Raw genomic sequence first — 21,184 nt, forward strand, 5'->3', positions numbered from 1 at the left:
CTAAAACTGAAAGGATGATGACAGTGTACAGTATTTATAAAGCAGGATGCTGTGTGGGAGACATATGGGTGCCTGCCAATGTTGGTATAGAGGTGAATAAAACAACACATGGGAAAATATTGAAATTTCACTTGAGCACACTGAAATATGTATTTTAAGATCAAGTCTGGAATTTCGAAAAACTTGTCTAAAAGCATGGGATGGAGGAAACACGGCAGGTCTTACTATGGTATGCAGCCATTGGTTTATAGGATGGCTATAACTTCTGTGGGAAGAACAGTTCCACTATTGAGTCTGCGGTTAGGCCACTGTGGACTGGCCTTGAAGGACTGAGACCATAAAACATGTTCTCCTGCAGTGTGTAAAATACTATATAACTATAAAATACTATAGAGTAATAATACTATCTTAAACAGAATTGGCGGGGGTAGAAGAAACTGTCTCCAATGTGTTGACCTCACTCGGTTTAGAATCAAAAGAGTTCCTTCATTGCTTCAAGCTGTTTCAAGAGTTTTATGAGCTGATGCAGTGGCGGTGATCACCCTGAGGGAGGCAGCGATGCGCCATCGATGCGTTTAGCCGGTCAAGAAGAAGACAGCGGATGACGTCACGGCGGGTCTTCACTTGACGTGTGTGCTGCGGCAGCGGGAGAGTTTCCAACCTTTTCTCTTCGGGCTCTTTAAACTCCCGCTTCTAACCGCGCGACTGTCCGCTTCTCCGGCGACACAGCAGCTGAGTCCATCCGTATAAACATCACCTCCAATCATGCCTCGAGGGGGTGAGTGCTTGCGTTCCGAGGGATGTAACGTGCTCCTTTTGTAGCTAGCTAACTGTAGCTAGCGAGCGGCTAGCCGAGGCAGTATGATGAAGCCTCTCATGCTTAGCTTGTAGCATGCTAACCGGTTAGCAGCGCGTTTCACGGGTCTGAGCCACTCGGGGAAAACGAGGCGAACGCCCCAGTTGTCACTTTGTGTCTCGGACGCAGGCACGTGAACCCAGCTACGAGCTCCTTTGTAATTTAGACACAGAAAACTGTTTGTGAGGTTTGGTTTTTTTTCAGCTAGTTGTGTTTAGCCCCCCCCCCCCCCAGTACCATGTGCACAGAGACCACTTCGGCTCCCTTTAAAAGAGCACAATGATGTGTTTTAAACTCCACGTTGTTGAGTTGTTGTCACTGTTACCAGATGCGGTACGAACACTTTACAGTAAAGCACCGAGTAGCTGTTCAGCTCCACGTCTTTATCTAAAGCTCAGTAGACACAACAGACCATTTGCCGGCCCTCAGTGAACATCAAGTGTGACTCATCTCCCACCACAGAGTCTCTGCGTAATATCGTGAGATCTTATATGTGGAGCTGTACATGTTCCCCTAACTGCATGTGTCCTCATCTATCATGTGTATTTAAAGCAAATTCTAAATGAAGCTAGTTATTACTCAAGTGCGACTGTACTGATTCATTTGAGAATGTTTGTGTCTGCCCTCAGATTGTGATGAAGCATGAACACAAATGCACACCCAGCTGTCCTGAAAATAATTGCAGCCAACTTGTTTGTATGTTCTATGTTGTCGCATTGTTGATTGTCCATTGACAACTCTGACGACCGCGTTGCAGGGAAAAAGAACCACAAGGGCCGGGGAAAGCAGTTCAGCAACCCCGAGGAGATCGACCGACAGATGAAAGCACAGAAGGAGTTGGTGAGTGAGAAACATCTTGTGGCAGACGTGTATTTACGCCAATGAATCAATTTTCAGACATGGATTCAGGAGTGAATGTCTGCGCAATAGGGTTCGTACTTTGTCTGGAGTTTGCCTTTCACATATGAAGAACACAGTAGGAGATTCTCTGCGAAGATGCCTTCACAACAACAGAAAAATGTGTAATCACAGTGTTCAAATGAGGTGATGCAGCATGGACGTAACATAAATTCAGCTGCAGAGATCACATGTCACGTCAGCCTTTATCGCCAAAAGCTCTCAAATCTTGTTTATCTAAGTTGACATCTTCGTCAGTGTCTTCTACTTGTATGGCTCATCTTTTTTATTCTGAGATAATGTATATATATATATTTTTTTTCCAGTTTGACCTACATCGCATGTTAGAAACCTTATAAACACGCCCACTCGCTCGTGGTGAATCCTCCAGATAATCTTCTGCTTATTTCTCACTTAAACTCACTTGGACTTTATCTGGGGTTTTTACTAGGGGGCCTGGCAGGAGAATCTCCACCGCAACTGACTCATTTATTTGCCTTATCATTTTAGGAGATTATCTTGAGTTCAGTGCATGTCTGAAAGCAGCGTTTGTGTGTTTAACAGGAAGAAAGTGGCGGTGCAGAAAAAAAGGAATCTTCAGAGTCTGAGGAGGAGAGCAGCAGCGATGAAGAGTCTGAGGTGAGTGATGAGAAGGTTAAATCAATGACATAGCTCTTGGTTTGTTAAATTGTTGGTAAAGTAATTTATTCTATGAGGCAGTAAAGTGAAGATTTGTTAGTTTAGTGTTGAATTAATCCTTACTGTTTAAATTAATCTATGATGCTCCGGTGATCTATGAGCTCCTGTGATTTTGTGTTTCATCTTTATTTCTATGCCATAAGAATTTAGTTCTACAGTGTGACACCTGTTTTTACTGTGCATCTCCACACTAGATGTTATTTTACCACTCTTTGTACCATCTTTCCCTCCAGCTGCTCGTATTATTTGGATCACCGTAATTAGTCTCTAATTTTATTGAAAACCTCCTGCAGGAAAAAATGTCTGCAGATTTGAGAAGAGACATTGTAGAAAGTTCCAGACAAGCGGAAAGGCATAGATCACCCAAAAATGAAAATGCACTATCTACTCACCACTATGCCAATGGAGGGCTGGTGGAAGTGTTTGAATAGAACACATGTCCATGTGCACTTTTTGCCAGTTATCAGAGGGAATGAGAATATGCACAGTGGGTCTGAAATGGGTTTTTGAAGGATAAACATACTCCTGAATAATTGACTCCAGAAATCTTCACAGTCGCAGACTTGCAATATACTGAAGGATTAGCATTTATTTACAAGCAGTGTGTTTGTAGCTGGAGTCGTCTTCCTCTTTCACTGAGGTCATAAAAGTTTTATTTTTTCCGTACACAGTCCAGGAGAAGGAGTGGAGTGGAAGGGCTTATAGAGATTGAAAATCCAAACCGTGTGTCCCAAAAGAGCAAGAAGGTGACTGAAATAGATGTCGCTGCACCCAGAGAACTGAGTCGCAGAGAGAGGTTAGTGTCACACAGTCACTCAAAAAGGATATATTTGTTTGTTTGTTTTAGGTTAAGTTCCTGAAATTATAAACTGTCTCTTACCCTGGTTTTTAGCAGCAGGTTCTTATTTTGTATGAGAATAAATTGTTGTTTTATCTTACGTGAATTCTTCTCTGTTCTTTCAGAGAGGAGATAGAGAAGCAGAAATCAAAGGAGCGCTACATGAAACTCCATCTTGAGGGGAAGACTGAGCAGGCAAGGGCTGACCTCGCCAGACTGGCCATCATCAAGAAACAGAGGGAGGATGCGGCCAAGAAGAGAGACGATATCAAGAAAGGTGAGAAAACACAACAATGAACTCTGACCCATTCTCTAAATTACATATAAGAGGTGGTAATGTTGCATATTTTCTAAAAGTGCAAATCACAGTGAGCACTCGCATCACTTCTGGTTATTTCAGTTGTTACTTTATTCTGTAACTGCTTTGAACAGTTTCCTTCAGTTCAGTAAAGAAACTAGACCTGTATGTTCACAGCTTGTAAAACAGCTCAGTAAATGCCTTCATCAGCAGTTATTGTAGTGTGACTGATTCTGTGGCTTTCAGGAAATACACAAATTCACAAACCTCATATTCTGTTTACCATGTTTGAAACCAAAGGCTTTACCACTTTTTTTTTTCTTCAATCAGACAAAGAATCAGATGATGGCAAAGCAAAGCGCTAGTGCTCCATCTGTAAGCTTCATCATGCACTTCAGTCTCAGAGGGATGGAGAGAGAAGGAGATCTGGAGGACGAAAAGGAGAACGGGGAGGGGACCAATGCAAGAGGTGTGAGATCAGGGGTGCTCCTGAACTCCTGTCCCTCATTTCAAATCTGAGCGTTGTGGGTCTTCCATAACAGCGTTGTCAGGACGGGGGGAAACGGGTGGAGAAAAGCAAGAGGAAGAGGAATGCAACATTTGGGATGCCTCTAGTTTTCTTTAAAATTCCTTGAAATTCCAAGAGGAGACAAATCGCAGGTTTTCCAAGTGCTTCACTGCCTCTTTACTCATTGCCACCGACCAGGGTTTTAATTCTAAAGCTGCTGGAGTTATTTCCATTCCTTTTGATTCATACATTTTATAAGGTTCTCTAGTACAAATTTACTCAATGACTGAACAGGTATTACAGCAAGCGTGCATGAGAATTTCCTTGGTGCTTTACTTTTCCTTCCATCTCACGTGTTTTGTAAGATGGCAAATCAGTGAAATGTGGAGAAAAGAAAACTATTCAGAGGATAGACTGATATATAGGAAATATACTCTGTAGGTATATATATTTTTGTTTTGGATCAACAAATGGCATGCATGCTGTACCTCAGCTGACACATGTTATCATGATGCAATGGTTTAATTTTCATTAGTTTTCGGTCACTTTTATTTTGGCAGTTTACAGAGTTGAAATCAGTTCAGAATGTAGTTAATTTCACGTTTCTGTTGTCGAGTCATTGTTTTTTCCAAATTTACTCTTCTAGTCCCTCTGATCGACTTGTACTTGTTGGTTCAAAGGTTTTCTCAAAATGTGTCCTGTGATACTTTCCTCAAAGCACCAGGAATCTTACTTGAATTGCCTGATTAATAACAGTTTTAGTGGTTGAGCATCAGTGCTGGAAAGCGTAGTCTGAAACTGCCTCAGTGACCGTGGCCTTGCCCCAGTTCTGATGGGACCCTCTGTGGTTCTGTGTATCTTCTGTTGCCTTTTTCCAAGTTTACACGAGGCCAGTTAACAGTCTTTATCTCCTGTGTTTAAACCTACACTCAGTTAGTTTATCAGCATTCTACATCAGCACCAGTAATAACAAAATGATCACAGACAGCTCAACTCAGCCGTCTTACTTACAAAGACGGCGTTTGTATGATTTAGACCGCACAGATGTACATAAAGAATTGGTAACTCGGTATGAGCTGGATTTGGAAATGTCTTAAGCAGTAAAAAAAAAAAGATTGCCTATAATATGGGAGTGGTTGAAACGAATGAGAATTGTAGCCACATCATGAAAATAATTTCCCCTTGTGTATTTGAAGTCATTTTTAAACAATAAAATCATTCATAGCTAAAATACTATGTTCAAGTGAAAATGGTGATTATTTTTGTAACATTGATCATAAGCTGGAGTTTGTAGTAAAAATGTAGCATGTTTATTTTAACTATTTAAACAGCATCATGTTTTTGTTCTTCATGTGCAGTTCGTTAATACCACCACTAGATGGCATTTGACGAACACTATCCTCTGATTACCTCCCTCATCTCAGGATGTTAAGCAACACACAGGATTGAAAGTTGGATGCTGTTGTGCGTCATAAGATGAGAATTTATTAAGTTATTTATGGTATAATCTAAAATATTGTGTAAAATCAATCTCTCAATAAAGTGCAACCTGCTTATCTCAAGACTGAAAGAGAAATTTAATAACGCCATATTTATTCACAGAATCTTTGGCAAACAGAGGAGCTGATTATGTTGTTGACTCTTATGGAATCGCCATAACTGTCTAGATGTGAGATCCCACGGTCTTCTCGACAATACTTTAAAATAAACTCATACTTTGAAAGAAAAAAAAAGCCATTTGAAATATAAAAGCAACTGGAATTAAACATATTCCTTGCAAAAACACATTTCAATAACAAAATGCCACTCAGAGTGAAACCTCCACCAAAACCCAAAGGCCCGCTGAAACTCAATCAGGCGGAATATTTCACATTTCTAGGTGTCAGTTCCCTAAATGTGCCTGATATTTCCTTGATTTATGACCTGAGAAATGAGTATTAAAAAAAATCTCTAAATGTCAAAAAAGTAATTCCAAAAGAATCCTGGATCTGCAACTTGGTTTCCTCCTTTTTTTTTTCTTTTCTTGGCCCCTGTCACATCCCCCTATTAAATTGTATCTGTTATTGAGAGTTAAAGGCACAGAGTAAATAAAGATGGATGACATGACTGCTCCCCAAAAGTGAAGCCAAAGCATCTTGATCGCCCCCTGGTGGCTGGCTGCAGAACATGTCCTAAACCCCACCCTTTCCATGTTAGTGGATGGGAAATGAACCAACTTTAAAAAGTCAAAGTACTTGTCAAATATTTTTCTTTGTTCTCAAAGATAGTTTCTGTCATTTAAGTGTATTTTAAATGTTAACATTTCCAGTAAGTTTGGTTTAAATTAGTAATTTGATGTTATGAAGATGGAGAGAATCGTCTGAGACTGACACACGATTGGTCGAGCGTGTTTATCGGCAGGACCTACATACAGCGGCTCCATCCCCCCTATCGCTAGTGAGCAAATTATTTCTCCAAATGCGCAAGATGACAGCGTTTGTGGAGAGTGAGAGGAAGTGGAGATGTGTCGTCATCTTTATTCTGGGCAAAACAAAAAGAATGACACTTAAGAAAATGAATGCAGATAAAGCCCAACTTATACAAATACTCTAGGCCTGAGTCTAGCCCATACTCAAATTAAACATTTTAAATTGCACTGATTTAAAAATAGATTATATCGGAGTCAGCAGCGGTGACAGTTTCCTCTTTTTTTTTTGTTGTTGCTTTTCAAATATCTTTACCTCTGTCGCACACACTGTTATCATTTACAGAAGCACTAACTAACTGCAGGCTGCCAGGAGGATATTTCAAAATGAGATTTGTAAGTAGTAAATTATTCTTTGGTAAACAGTATAAAAGCCATTATACCTCCATTGTGTAATGTCAGAGTTAACACCATATCTGTGCAGATTGTTGATACAAAGTGTGACAGTCAAACCTGTCAAAAAATCTCTCTTCCCCCTCACAGCTGACACTTCATCTGTGCAACTTCCTCATTCACCGACTTGTGCTAGCTGTTACTTAAGAGCACACCCCTGAAACAAGAACGAAACCTGACGGCAATAACACGCATACACAAACACACGGAGGCAGAGAAGACCAGGCCTGTGTTGTACCTTCCTCACCTGATGAAGTAGCACGGCTGGACCCTGCGTGGACGTGTTGTGGACACTTTGTGGGTACTGAGCAGGTCTCAGGTGGTGGTCGGGTAGAGAAGCTCGTCGGGTTCCGGTGCAGGCATGCTCCGACAGTCTCTCAGCATCCTGAAGCAGCTCAGCTCTGCAGCAAGGTAAGTGTCGAGATCTGAAACTTCCTCTGAGTTTTCGAAAGTTCTTTTTCCCACACTCGAGGGCTTTCAACCAGAAATTCATGTGTTTTATTCTGGGATTTTATGTTAGTCTCATGGTTTACACATGACCTTGAAACTATAGTTGCAGTTAAAAGCAAGTGCTTTAAAGTGCCATTATAACTAGTGAGAGAAGAAATAACACAATGTTCCACTCTTAAATGAAAAGTTTAAATCTGACTCGCTAGATTATTATGATCAAACTTTTAGATTTAGCTGTAAAAGAGTTAGTCTGACTGACCTTGTAACTTAAATCTGCTCACAACAGTTGTTTCAGTTCAGCAAAAATCTTTAGCTTCGAAGCTTGATAACGTGAATTTACGTCAGTTTTCTTCAAGGATCTAAGTTTTAATCTAAGTACGGATCATTTCATGTCAAGCTTATTTATGAAGCACATTTAATAGTGTTGTACAATAAAAAACTGTAAAATTAAAATCAAATACAAGGCAAAAAAAAAATTTAATATAAACAAAGACAGTTAAGATCCTGAGATAACATTGTAAGTCTTGAGTTTAAGCTTGAGCATGTCATTGGGAGAGGAACACGTAATGATCGGTGGATGGTTGAATTTGCATTAACTGATGCGAGTGTGATCCCGCAAACTCCTGTAGGAAACTTTCACTTTCAGGCTACGTCCATACTAATAACCTTTCTGATGGAACAGCTTGACCAATCGCGAGTCAGTCTCAGTTGTCAATATGATGATTCACCCCATCAAATGAATAATTAAAACTTACTGTAAAATTAACATTTGTCACATCAGTGTTATAAGAAGTACCTAATAGGACAGAAATCATATTTGAGAAATGTATCTGATGTGTAATTTGACTTTTTAGTCAAATGTCAATTTACACATCCAGCAAAGTTAGCACCAAGGAAGTAATGTTTTCACCCCTGGTTTTTGTTTAATTTGGTCCATGTCCCATCCACTAACATGGAAGAGCTGGGGTTTAAGACCTCTGCTGCAGCCAGACTCTTGGGGGCAATCGGAAAGTTTTGGCTTCACCTTTGTGGAGCTGTCATGTTGTCCATCTTTATTTACGGTCTATGGTCTCATCGCGAAACCGAGTTGCTGATCTGAGGGTCTGAGGGATCTAGGAGTGGAAAGGGGTCAAATAACACAAACACAAAAAACATTTGTAATATTTTAAGTATAAAAACCTTTAAGGTGTCTTTCATTTTCATCAAATCCAGAGCTAACTACCTGCCACAGTATGCTGGAGAAGCTTTCGTTTCAGTGCTATTCTGCTTTGAGGAAATGTTCAATTCTGCTTTGGTTTCCATGTTCTCATTTTCACTCTTGCAAATACGGCGGTGGGAAGTGTGTCTAGCAGGAATGCTACAGTGGCTGGTTCCTCTTGAAAGAGACACATGCAGATTTTTTGGGGAAACCTCAGGCTCCTCCGCGCATGAACACCACAGCGGTTCAGCACATCTGAGGGGACAAGTGTGAGGCATCTCTGCAAGAGGAAACGAAATTATGACACAACGTAAATAGATTATTGCAATTTTTCCATTTGTGTTGTTTTCATCACTGTTTTCATTTTTCGGTCTGTAGATAATCGAAAACCTTGATCTTAGCCGTTCATCTCTGAGCACATGTGTCTGTGCCTGGCTCACGAGTAGGTGTCAGTTTGATTCAAGTATTTGGATGCCACACAAGTCGAATACCTCGGGTCTTGAGAGTTTTGCATGGCAGTGACTGATATTTGAAACGGAGTGGGTGAAATCATGCATGACACACTTTGTCTGGTTTTCTCTTGGTGTGTGGGTGTGTGTGTGTTTAATAAAAGACCTACAAACCATGCATCTGCAGCAGTGCAACGTGCACTTCAGCTACAAACATCCCTCCACCCAGTTCTCACTTTACTCCAGCTCGGTGACTTTTGGTGAGATAAACATAATGCACAGTAGCACACGCATGCATGCTAAGTATCCACATGTAATGTACAGTTTGTATATATAGATAGCCATCAACGAAGAAGTAATCTGTAAAAAAGCGGGTGTCTGTGGCTCTCGCGGGACTGTAATATACACAACCAATCAGAAGTGAGCGAGCAAGTGACAGAAAAGTCGTCTTCTTGTGTTTAGCGTGCGAAGCTTTGGGGCTGATGGGATGGCGTGGGACGTATCGGTTACAGTTTTCCAAAAGTGTGGCCTGCTCTCGTTATCTTTTCCTGGATTTCCAACCCTAGCTTCAACTTTCCTTATAAACAACCACTACATTTGGGATGTAATTGTAATCTATGTGGAGTGAAGCATTTCCAAAAGAATCAGAGGAACTGATGTGAGCCTCATGCATTCCTCCTCTTTGTGTTTTGAAATGTCAGATGTCACGTTCCTTGGGGAAAATAAGAACGTACATACTCGGACGTGCTGAAGCTCATCTGACCTCTTTTCAAACCGGGCTGTGCTTCGTTTTTTCGGTGCATCACGAACTAAAAGATGTTCTCAAAGCAGCAGAGACACGTGTTGTGCTTCATCTCTGCTGATCTCTTCCCCCTCCTCTTCCCCACGACTGCATGCCACAGCGGAGGTGAAACAGGGTTGTGGTCTTAAACCGTCATTTCTCTCTCAGAGCTGGTGCTGCAGTAAACCTCAGAGACAACCCCTCACACTCCAGCGGTTCAGCTTGTTGGCTTCGTGTTGTTTGTCAGACTGGCCTAAAAAAAGTTCTTCAACCCTACCACCAAAGAATACTAGTTTGTATTTGCTGATTATTTCTTATAGGTCATAAGTTACTCATGTGAAGTTAGCATCAGCTTCTACTTAGCTCATATTAGCATAAAGACTCTGAGCAAGGGGATCTCAATGCACCTGGCCAGGAAATAGTGAAGCTCGCAGCTTAGTTCAGTAACCAGCTGCTGCCTGTGATGTCATATGCACCGCTATAGACTGTATATAATATGTATATAAAGATGACATGACATGACAGTGCCACAAAAGTGAACCCAAAGTTTCTCAATAGCCCCCTGGTGGCTGGCTGCAGTGTAGGTCATAAACCCAGCCTCCTCCATGGTAATATATGGGACATGGACCAAACTAAAAAGTTAAAGTGCAGGTCAAATAAATGTTTCTCAAATATGTTTTCTGTTATGTATGTTATTATCACACTGATGTATGTCCAAGTGGTAATTTTAATTGGTTATTTGATGATAACAATTCTCTTATGATTGCGATTGGTTGAGCGTGTGTATCGACGGGATACACAACTACTGGCACTACATCCCCCTGTCGCTACTGCACAGGCTCCAATTGTGCAAGATGGCAGTGTTGGTGGGAGGAAGAGGATCTGTGATGGGACATTTTTTACCACTTTATACATATGCACATTTTATAGATGAGATTAATTGAGAAAATAATCAGCAAATCATTAAGACAATAATAGAATAACTAGATTTCTGTAAATTCTAACAAAACCACGTTTGAATGTTGATATTGTTCATTTTGGCACTTGTTGTGTTTACATTCACTAACCAACACTGTGTCACGTCATCAGGTCACAAGATGCCACTGAACTACTACACGAGGACCTGGTACTGGTGAGTAATACCAGCATCAATAACATATTAATAACAATACAACTATAGTTACTGCTTCGTCCGTGTGCTTGTTGGTACTCTTATAAAAATGACTTGTTCAATGAGCTTTAGAAGACACTCAGTTAGAAAACATCCAGAAAGCAGATTACTGCACTTAAATTACCGTTTGTATCTGCACATTACAATTACAATACATTTATTTTCAGGCAGTTTCTCAAAACTTTTTACACTTTTTAAAACAGTTTCATCTATGTCTCAATTATCATTGCTTACAGGGAGGGATGTTGTCAGTATTTTCTGGTGTAGTGCTAAAAAGAGAAGTACAAAAATCTTTATTTGTGTGTTTGTGTGTGGCTGAATAAATGAATGAAGGTGGAGCAGCGGGTGGAACCAGCCAAAAAGGCCGCTCAGGTCGTCTACAAGAAGCTGCAGGGCTGCATGCAGAGTCAGTCCGGGCTGGACGCTGAGAGACGAATGGTACTCAGACACTTGGAGACTTACTACATCCACAGCACCTCTGGAAACATATTTGATTGGTTGCTGACAGGTGTCACACCCACTTCTCTCTCCGTAGAAAAAGCTCCCTCTGATGCTGCTGTCGGTCAGCATGGCAGAGAGCCTCAAAGACTTTGACGCAGAGTCCTCTATCAGGTGACAGGTTTGATCCTCTGCAGGTTATACATCCATCTATCTATACATACATACATACATATTCACTCTGTGCCTAAACTTTGGATCCCCCAGCCTGTGTAGACCCTCTGTTTACTGTGTATTGTTTATTTATAGTCATAGATGATTGATAGAGCAGTGAGATGAGCTGCCATTAATTTCATGTCTCTTGCTTTGTCTAATGATGCGTCAGGTGTTGTGTAGACGTGAGGAAGTCCCATGTGGGATCAGAATATTTAGTTTGCAGTTCTTGTTGCAGGCGCTCTACAGTATGTGTTTGATGGTTTCTTTTCTACACGCAACGTTTAATGTAAATGTGTTTTCACGGTTTCACTGTCACAGAAGTTGACCATGAGCTCTATTTGTGTGTGTGTGTGGCAGGAGGGTGTTGGAGATGTGCTGTTTCATGGAGAAGATGCTGGCGAGCATGCTGGCCGACTTTGAGATGAAACTGGAAAGAGAAGTCCTGGTGCCGCTCAACAAGCTCAGCGAGGTGAGACAGTGGCTGCCGAAGAGAAACGTCTGTTCCACTTCTCATGAACCACTAACAACCTTTAACCACGGCTGCACTGTGTCTAAAAATACTCTGTCCTTCACTCGCGACCATGTCAAACATTGTACTAGCTATATATCAAGTGCTCATGCTATTGTTTCCATTCCCGTATGTGTTCATTTCAAAGCGTGTGACTAGCACATTGGTATTTTCTTCTTTAATGCAAAAACACACACATATAAAGCTCAGTCATCACTGAAAAGACCAACAAATATTCCAAAAGTTTAATCTCAGCATTTTACCCTTGTTGGTTTTCATTTTAGGATGATTTACCAGAGATTCTCAAGAACAAGAAGCAGTTTGCAAAGCTCACTACAGACTGGAACAACGCAAAAAGGTGAGTGTCATATTGTGGGGACCTAAATCAGTTTATATAGTCACATAATTGGGACTTCTCTTCCTTATGGGGATAAAAAAGTCCCCATAACGTACATTTTTTAAGGTGAAAATGTGTTTAGGGTAACTATGGTTAAGGTTAGAGTAAGTCTCCAGGACGATCCAGGACAGTCAATGTAATGTCCTCTGAAGCTGGAGACATGTTTGTGTGTGTTTGTGGCCAGGAGTCAGGCCAGCACCGGCGCCCAGGCAAAGCAGGAAGGGCTTCGGGAGGAAGTGGAAGAAGCATGGAGGAAGTTGGAGAGCATCAAGGTAAGAGTACCTCGTGTCCGTGAGAAAGGGACTGAACCGCCACCACTACCTCAGTGAAGTCAATGGTTTATTCTTGATGTTTTCTGTCTCTGCAGGACCAGTACTCTGCAGATCTGTACCACTTTGCGACTAAAGAAGATCACTACGCCAACTACTTCATTCGTGTGAGCTGCAGTTGTGATAGATATACATTTTTTTTACATCTAAATGAATTCAAAAGTGTGCAAACAAAATAAAATCTGCAGGTTTTGCAAAAAATATGCCTAACGTTGTAGTATTTACTCATGCAGCTTCTCATATCCACCACCTCTCTTGTTTGTGCAATCGTAGCTTCTCGAACTGCAAGCAGAATACCACAAACATTCACACGAGTTCCTGGACAAAAACATCAGCGAGCTCAAAGAGAATCACAGTCAAAATGGTGAACTTGTGTGTGTCCATCTGAGCATTTATTTCCTGCACTGTCAACGCAATATTTCTACATGTGCTCATTTCCTCTGTGTGCTGTGTCTGATTGTGCAGGGCCAGCGCTGGGCCTCTCCAGTGAGAAAGTCTACGGGGAGCCTCTGCTGTCTCATCTGTCTAAAAGCGACAGAGAAATCGCCGTACCCATCCAGGAGTGTATTCACATGCTACTGAGAACGGGCATGGGAGAGGAGGTAGGACTGATGGGATGAAAGAGAAATCAGGCAGTGGCATCAAACCCTGGACATGTTTTTGGGATTAAAGGAACAGCGCTCGGCTGGTTTAAGTTGTACTGATCAGATTCCGCTCTGGTGATGATAACGATGACTCTCTCATGGAGTTCCACAAGGTTCTGTACTGGGGCCGATACTTTTTACCCTATGTATGCTTCCTTTATGCAATATTATCAGAGAGCACCACAAACATCTCCATTGTTACGCAGATGACACCCAGCTGTATTTATCTATGAAGCCAGATGAAGCCAATCAGGCAGTTAAACTTCTAAAGACATAAAGGCTTGGATAACCTGTACATTCTATTTCTAAATTCAGACAAAACAGTGTGTCTAAACGCTATAAACTTTTTAATCAAATTGTCTTAGCATCTCCGCTTCAGGAACATGAAGGAAGTACTGATGCTAAGGCAAATCAATCAGTATATTTTACAGCAAATGTGATATTATGTTGAATACTTTTGAAAACCACTGCTCTGATTTCTGTCTCGGGCTTCTGTGCATCAGGTTATAACTAAATCTTGGCTAGACCTGGTCATGGAATTTTACTTACTTTACAACTTGGGAGGTCATTGGCTGCTCATCACTTGAGCCTTACCGCCATCTCTGGATCTCCCGCCTAATCACTTATCCTTTCCTCACTTACCACTCAAGGGCCTGTTTCGTTTGGCGGCGGCAGCCTCAGTGGTGAAGAGGCTGAAGACTTGCCTGGATCAAGGAAACGTGGACCACAGCGAGTTCACAATTGACCCTCACGCTGTGGCTGGTAAAGATATGTCACGGGTGCTTCTTTGTCTGTTCAGCCAACGTGACTTTCACTGCTCATTTCACTGTTCCTCTTCTGTTCACTCAGCCCGTGTTATAACTTCCACAAACGTGAAATACATAATTTCCTGTGTACTGGAGAAGTTTTAGAGCAATAACCTAAAATCCATCAATTTTATCAAGCAGAGAGGGAATTCAGCTGGGCATCGTGTTATTCTTTATCATTGTTTGTCCAACAGTATTGGGTAACTATATATTACCTTGAACTGATTAAACACTGTTGTGATTGTGGACTGTTTGTCTCTGAATCCTTTGACAGGAGCTTTGAAGTGTTACCTTCGAGAACTGCCCGAGCCCCTATTGACCTTTGAACTCTACAATGACTGGTTCAAAGCAGCTGGGTGTGTGCAATATCTTCACTCGAAATATTTCTCATTTTACTGTGGTTTAAGGTTCGTGTCATGAGTTTGGTCTGTATCTTCATAGGGAAAAAGACTTGACAGAGAAACTGGAGCAGTTCAAAGTGTTGCTGAAGAAACTGCCACCTGACAACTACAACAACCTCAGGTTTGTGCCCAATCTGCTCATGAACAAATGTCACTTTCTTTTCCATCTCAGGGGCAAAAAAATGCTCCTGACTTTGGCGACCCCTCATGTAGCACTCTCATTGGTTGAACTTTGTGTATCGTGCTACGGTGATTAGCAAATATTAGCAGTTATGAAACAAACACACAAAATATAGATGGATTATGTGTCTCCACTTCCTCCTATTGTACAAAAATTAAACCAAAATATTCCAGATACAGGTCATCATGGTACATCATGTGCTTTTGACATTGTTATCATTATTTATAAGATTATAATTTTTTTAACTTGACCATTTAGCCCACCATAGACTGTATGGACGACACCGTTCCACTTCCTCCTATACAGAAATAAAGCTAAAATATATGAATGCCACCATCTGAGTCTGAACAATAGTAAATGTGGATGGAGCCGCGGTAGCAAGGTCCCACAAATACACATTATGTCTCAGTGTCAGCTGTCAATCATGAGGTTTCACGCCGTTTTGTTTTTAACTTCAAATAACTAATAAAAACTAAAACAGCAATTGAGCCGTTGAACATACATCAGTGTGATAAAAATGACCTAAAAGGAAAGAAACCTTCTTTGAGAAAAAAATATTTGACGTGTAGTCTGACTATTTTAGTTTGGTCCATGTCCCATTCACTAACATGGAGGAGGTGGGCTTTATGACTTGTACTGCAAAAAGCCACCAGGTGGCGTTCAAGACAGTTTGACTTCACTTTTTGGGAGCTATCTAAAGTTAAAGGACCTTTCATTCAGCCGGGCTGATGTTGTGTTTTTGCCACATTTGTGTATCTCAGTTCTCACCTAATAATCATCAAGTAGGCGCTTTCGTCACTAAAGGGCGCTGAAAGAATTTAATTCAACCTGACTGATCCTCCCTGAACTCCCAAGTCTCCTTCCATCACCCGGTCTACTTTGTGTTTTCCTCTCTCTGTCAGGTATCTGGTCCAGTTTTTGTCTCTGTTGTCTGAGCAGGAGGCTGTGAACAAGATGACCCCCAGAAACATTGCCATCGTCCTGGGGCCCAACCTGCTCTGGCCCCGAGCTGAAGGGTACGTATGAAATAACTCATCATACTTTCTTTATACCGTGTGTACTGTTACCGTACTCCTCTCATTCATGTTCCCTGTTTTGCCTGTCCTTCCTCTTTCATAATCTTCAATTGAGCATCGGTGTCATGAACCAGAACTTCTGCTCACAAGAGTGTTTTAGTGAAACCCGTCCTGTGCGATCAAATTACAACTTGACTGCTCTAAGAACAGGTTTGAACACACTATAATGCATCCTCAATGCATCCTGAGATCTGATCACTCAGACCACATTCAGAGGGGTCTGTGACAAATGGGGCCACAGGGCTTTTGCTGTGCGAGTGCAAATGTGTCCTGGGCTACATATGAAAGACCGCCTACTCAGTCGACGGCCTCTGACCCACTACAGTGTCATAAAGAATCGTATTTTTAGCATTGACCACTTTAGATCAGATCTCTCAGGACGGACGTTAATACCAGGTCTGCGATGTAGTTCCTTTCTATGCAGAACAGTGACAATGTCATATTCTTTCATTCTGACCTCTTGTTGTTTCCTCTGCTTCTCTGTGTCTCTATAGTGAAGCTGCTCTGTTTGACATGGCGTCAGCTTCTTCAGTTCAGGTGGTCACAGTTATGGAGCCTCTTATTCAGTACTGCTCCAGCCTCTTCCCTGAAGGTATGTCAGGGTGGTTCTGGTTTACTTGAACTTATTTTTAAGTTATCACATTTGCAGTTTTGGCTTTTAAAAATTTCTCTCAGTTATGATAAGGTAAATCTCAAGAGATCACAGCAGTGACACTAAAACTGTGATACAGTTGATTTTTTTACATTTTGTATAATGAAGTCAGGATCTTAATGAATTTATGGAGTTGCCACCTGACTATCCCTGTCATTCCTTTTTTTATTTCAGTTTCTCGTTAAATAAATTATCATAAACCACACAATGAACCTGGAGCCTTTAGGCCTCAGGTTAAGAGCATTGGGACAGTTGCCCAGTTTGACTGGTTGGGAATCCACGTCGCATAAAGAAACCAACAGTTCAGCAGGATTTAAATAAGATTAAAAATCATTCCCAAAGTTTTTATCGCTTGCTCTGACTGCAGTGCATCTGCAAAATCTACAGGTTACTATAACGACAGGCATTCATATTTGCTCATATTTTATGTGTGTTCTGTTCTTCTGTTTTGATGTGTTTGAAAACATAACAAAAATGCAGTAAATGAATACGTAATCATAATATACAATATCAGGATGGATATGAAAACATCTTGCGCCTTTGACCTGTCCTTGAGGAACCCCAGGGTGACGCTGCACCCACTCTGGAAACTGCAAATGTAAACCACTTTCTGCTTTGCAAACTCCACCTGGTCAAAGTTTAATGGGGAACCTAGTCTGAACACTGTTTAGAACAGACAGTTTGGTCTGTGATTTGTAATCAGAGTTATTCTTATCAATGTCACTATATTCTCACATCTCAGCAAACTCATCATCACCCAATTAACAGGATTGATTCTGTATAATGTAAAGCTGTCTATTTGATGTAGCAAAAACAATGTCCATGTCTTGTTTTGGTCAGCTGTATCCTTTGAGATCCCAGAACTCCCGGAGTTCCCAGATGTGACCATTCCTGCTCCTGTTGCATCGTCTCTGATCTCAGAAAAGGAGAAACTGAGCAGAGCAGTCTCCTCTTCACCCACATCCTCCTCCTCCTCATCCTACCACCTCCCACTCTCCAAGTCAAACAGGTATCCTTATGTCAGAACTGTATTCGCAGCTAAGCCTTAAATGATGAATGGATTGACAATAAAATGACTGCATTTTACTGTCACATAGAAGGACTAAAGCTGAAGGTAGGTTTATGTACTAATTAGACATTTTCGTCCTTTTCTTTCCATCAGCACAACCTCTCAGGACAGTGGCGCCTTCTTCCTGATGAAATCTGGCTCTGTGAGTCGCAGTGGCTCCTCCACATGGGCCCGCCCTGCAGCTGCACCAACGGCACCAACCCCTAAAAACACAACGTCCAGCGTCTTATCATCATTCGCTCCCGACCCCATTCCGGCCTCCAATACTTCCGCTGCGGGATCAACGCCAAACCCGGGACAGAACAGGAGCCCCACCCAGAAGCAGTGCTCGGATCAAGGCCAGCTGGAGTCGATTTTGGAGGCACCTCCACACTCTCCCAAAGCATTGGTGAAGATCAACTCCCCGTTCAAACGTAAGTCAAAGTCCTCTGAGTCTAACATTATGTTCAAAGAGATAGAGTTGTGTATCAGATCTAAAGGATTTACTCAAATTTTACTCAAGCTGCACTGAAAAAAATTTGGAGTGACATTTACTTAACAAAAGCTCGGTAACAATTCTCACACGGAAATTCTTTGTAATTTTTACTTGGGAAATCCTCAAGCAAAGTTTACTTACTAGTAAGACTTGGTAGATATAGAATACTTAAGTAGATTTTACTGGCAATTTTAACCCTTAGGTATAAAATATACTCACATTTTGTTAGTAAATTGTACTTAAACTAAGAGTAGTAGTAGTTCTGGGGTTTCACTATCCATAATGACTTGAAGGGGGTCAGTAGGTACCCTCAAAGTATGAAAAAAAACTGTCACTCCGCAGACTTTTTTTGAGACATTACTCCTACATTGGCCGACTGTCCTGCTAAAACTTGAACTAACAAGAGGACGGTGTAACTTAAGGTTCAGAAACATCCTGTTGTAACCGACTGTAAATATGTGGCTGGTCTTTTATAGCTGTATCCAAACATACCAACATGTCTCTCAGCTGTGTTTACCAGAGAGAGTCGGTGCGCCAGAATGAGAACGGTGATAGGCCTGGTCGCGTGTCACTCAAAGTGCAGTCAGCCAATCAGAGGAGGGGCTCAAGAGGCAGGCGAAAACAGCCTGTTCTGTCTGCAGCTCCAGAGAGAGGCAGAAGGGAGGACATGGAAATACACAGTGCAGCAGTTTTTTCGACTTTAAACCACTGATATATCATCTTAGGGGGACCAATACCTCAAGTTAAATCAGAGAAAGGTGTAAAATATGGGCCCTTTAAGACATCACCTCGCAGCTCCTTAGAAGACATTAGTAACAGTTTTCACAAGTTGAGTAGCATTTCTCATAAGTAAACGTCATGTGTAAAATGTTGGACTTCCCCTTTAAGTGACCCAACACTTTCCTATAGCAGCAGCATTCCCATCATTCATTGTTGTTTCAGACCGGCCTCATTATTTATATCTCCTTCTATTGTGTAATGTCGTGTACAGATTCTTCACTTCTCCCCTTTCCTCTCACAAAATCAACTCTGTGGTTTGTCGAGGGAGAGAAAATAAATTACCACTTGCCATAGCAACCAGGAAGTACACAGGAAACAGGAAGACTCACACCACTGACCAAAATATCCACCTCTCGTGTCATGCGTCACTGTAACTACCTCAGAGCCGAGAAGAGGTTGAAAAACTTTCCCCTTTAAGTCTTTTCTTCCTGATGTGATGTTTGTCAGTCTACAAAACTGAGACCCTTTCTTTCTTACCAACTTTGCTGTTACCTCATATTGTGTCTCTTCCCCAGCCTAAATAAATCGAACTGAAATGCCACACCATTTAGCAATCTGACAAATGTTGGATTTTTTTTTTGTTTAAACATTGATAATAATCTAAGAATATTATGCTGAGATATTTATCACTAAAGATTGGTGACATTTGTCTTTGAAATTGAGATAAAATGAAATTATGTAGCTTTTAAACAGCTGACGTTGTGGTCACTTGTGATAATTACGGGAAAGTCATGCTAAATTAACGCAATAGAAATATAAAGGAGAGACATAGTCACCAAACTATATCAGTTGCTCAGCAGGATCTTTGTAGAGTTAGCTTACTTTAGCTACAGTAGCATTCATAAATTGTTTGTCTGTAAGAAGATTATGTTGTTTCTTCAATTACAAATTATCATAGCTTTGCTTTAACTAAAAACATTTCATAACGCTGTGATGTGATGTATAAGATTTACATTTTCACCATCAAAGGTACATTTAGTGGACAGTAGAAGAAATATTAATCTCTGCTTTCTGAAAAGAACCGTAAAAAAGGATGAACGTCATGTCAGCTTCCCAAAAGTGAAGCCAAACCATCTCAATCTCCACCTGGTGGCTGGCTACAGTATAGGTCATAAACCCAGCCTCATCCATGTAAGTGGATGGGAGATAGACCAATCTAAAAATTCAAAGTACACATCAAATACATTTTTCTCAATGACAATTTCTATCATTTTAGGTACTTCTTATCACACTTATGTTTGTATAACTGTTCACTTTTCCCCAGTTAATTTGGTTTTAATTAATGAACTGATGCTTTAATAATGGGGCGAGACATCATGATTGACAGCTGAGACTGGCTTGCCATTGGTCCAGTGTGTGAATCGCAACTGTGCAGACTCTGGCTCCAATAGCTCAAGATGGCAGCGTTCGTATCCAGGATATTTTGGCTTCATTTCTGAATAGTGAGAGGAAGTGCAGACCATGTTTATATACGGTCTAAGGACACAACCTGGTCAGTGTCTTCCTTATATCCCCGCTCTCGTTTTTCTACAGCAAGAAGACCCTTTGGCACCAACAAAGCTAGCGAGCAGGTGACGGTTCATTTCTCCAAGCCGAAAGTCCCTGTGCCTCCCAAGCTCCAGAGCCCTCCACCCCCAACCACAGACCCAGCGAGGGTGGAGGCTAGGACCAAGCCAACGCCCGCACCCCGAGCTCAGGCAGCCAACCCGAAAAAGCCTCCACTGAAAAGGCCTGGACTCAAAGCACCAAACTGCCCTCCACCCCTTCCTCCACCATCACAGCCAAAAGAAGTTCCCTCACAGTGAAACACGTTCGTTTTTTTATTTTCACTATTGTTTAACATGGTTATTGTGCTGTTCAGTGCCTTCCAGTATGTATTTTAAGTTTAAGTGTTGCAGCTTAATTACTTTTTTTGGGTCTGTTTTTCATAACCAGTACCATTTATTTATTTGTCTATTGATGCCCGATATTTCCCAGAATGCAAAGTCATTTTGGTTAAAACAAAAATATCCAAAGCAATAAATGAATCCACATCCAAAAAAAGTCTGCCAGTTGTTTTTCTTATGTTTTTAGGTTGTATTTTTCCATAAATCTACACCATCACAGTGTTCATGTACGCTGGCAAATGATTTTATGGACCTCAAGGCTGAATTGAGGTTTGACTGTTCAGTTGTCTCCACCCAAAGTCTGTTTTTCACAGAAAGGACGAT

The 21,184-nt window shown here is 41.3% G+C and overlaps 2 protein-coding genes across 3 annotated transcripts; both read left to right on the forward strand.

The window, feature by feature from the left end:
- Positions 1-576: 576 nt before the first annotated feature.
- Positions 577-5,658, forward strand: pdap1a (pdgfa associated protein 1a). Its single transcript, XM_034571228.1, has 6 exons — positions 577-778; positions 1,614-1,696; positions 2,318-2,392; positions 3,124-3,248; positions 3,416-3,567; positions 3,919-5,658. Exons 1-6 carry the CDS (start codon positions 766-768, stop codon positions 3,951-3,953), a joined length of 483 nt encoding a protein of 160 aa, XP_034427119.1. The 5' UTR covers positions 577-765; the 3' UTR covers positions 3,954-5,658.
- Positions 5,659-7,069: 1,411 nt separating this feature from the next.
- sh3bp1 (SH3-domain binding protein 1) lies at positions 7,070-21,010 on the forward strand. Of its 2 annotated transcripts, XM_034571150.1 has the most exons (18): positions 7,070-7,364; positions 10,921-10,963; positions 11,336-11,440; positions 11,538-11,614; positions 12,014-12,125; positions 12,449-12,521; positions 12,742-12,833; positions 12,929-12,997; positions 13,164-13,254; positions 13,356-13,492; positions 14,185-14,296; positions 14,615-14,696; positions 14,782-14,862; positions 15,825-15,938; positions 16,493-16,590; positions 17,491-17,659; positions 17,813-18,132; positions 20,508-21,010. In XM_034571150.1, the coding sequence occupies exons 1-18, from the start codon at positions 7,315-7,317 to the stop codon at positions 20,777-20,779; spliced, it is 2,097 nt and encodes a 698-aa protein (XP_034427041.1). In that variant the 5' UTR covers positions 7,070-7,314; the 3' UTR covers positions 20,780-21,010. The 2 variants fall into 2 exon arrangements, with proteins under 2 accessions (XP_034427041.1, XP_034427042.1); XM_034571151.1 differs by lacking the exons at positions 7,070-7,364; positions 10,921-10,963; positions 11,336-11,440 and having other exon boundaries at positions 11,585-11,614; positions 12,741-12,833.
- The last annotated feature ends 174 nt before the right edge of the window (positions 21,011-21,184 follow it).

This window comes from Hippoglossus hippoglossus, chromosome 19 (genome assembly GCF_009819705.1).
Source record: "Hippoglossus hippoglossus isolate fHipHip1 chromosome 19, fHipHip1.pri, whole genome shotgun sequence".
Lineage (NCBI taxonomy): Eukaryota > Metazoa > Chordata > Actinopteri > Pleuronectiformes > Pleuronectidae > Hippoglossus > Hippoglossus hippoglossus.

Coding starts and splice junctions, on each gene's coding strand:
- pdap1a (XM_034571228.1), top strand. Junction 1,697..2,317: donor TGAAAGCACAGAAGGAGTTG/GTGAGTGAGAAA, acceptor TGTGTTTAACAG/GAAGAAAGTGGCGGTGCAGA. Junction 2,393..3,123: donor GCAGCGATGAAGAGTCTGAG/GTGAGTGATGAG, acceptor TTCCGTACACAG/TCCAGGAGAAGGAGTGGAGT.
- sh3bp1 (XM_034571150.1), top strand. CDS start 7,315: ATGCTCCGACAGTCTCTCAGCATCCTGAAGCAGCTCAGCTCTGCAGCA. Junction 12,522..12,741: donor AGACTGGAACAACGCAAAAA/GGTGAGTGTCAT, acceptor GTGTGTTTGTGG/CCAGGAGTCAGGCCAGCACC. Junction 13,255..13,355: donor AGAGAATCACAGTCAAAATG/GTGAACTTGTGT, acceptor CTGATTGTGCAG/GGCCAGCGCTGGGCCTCTCC.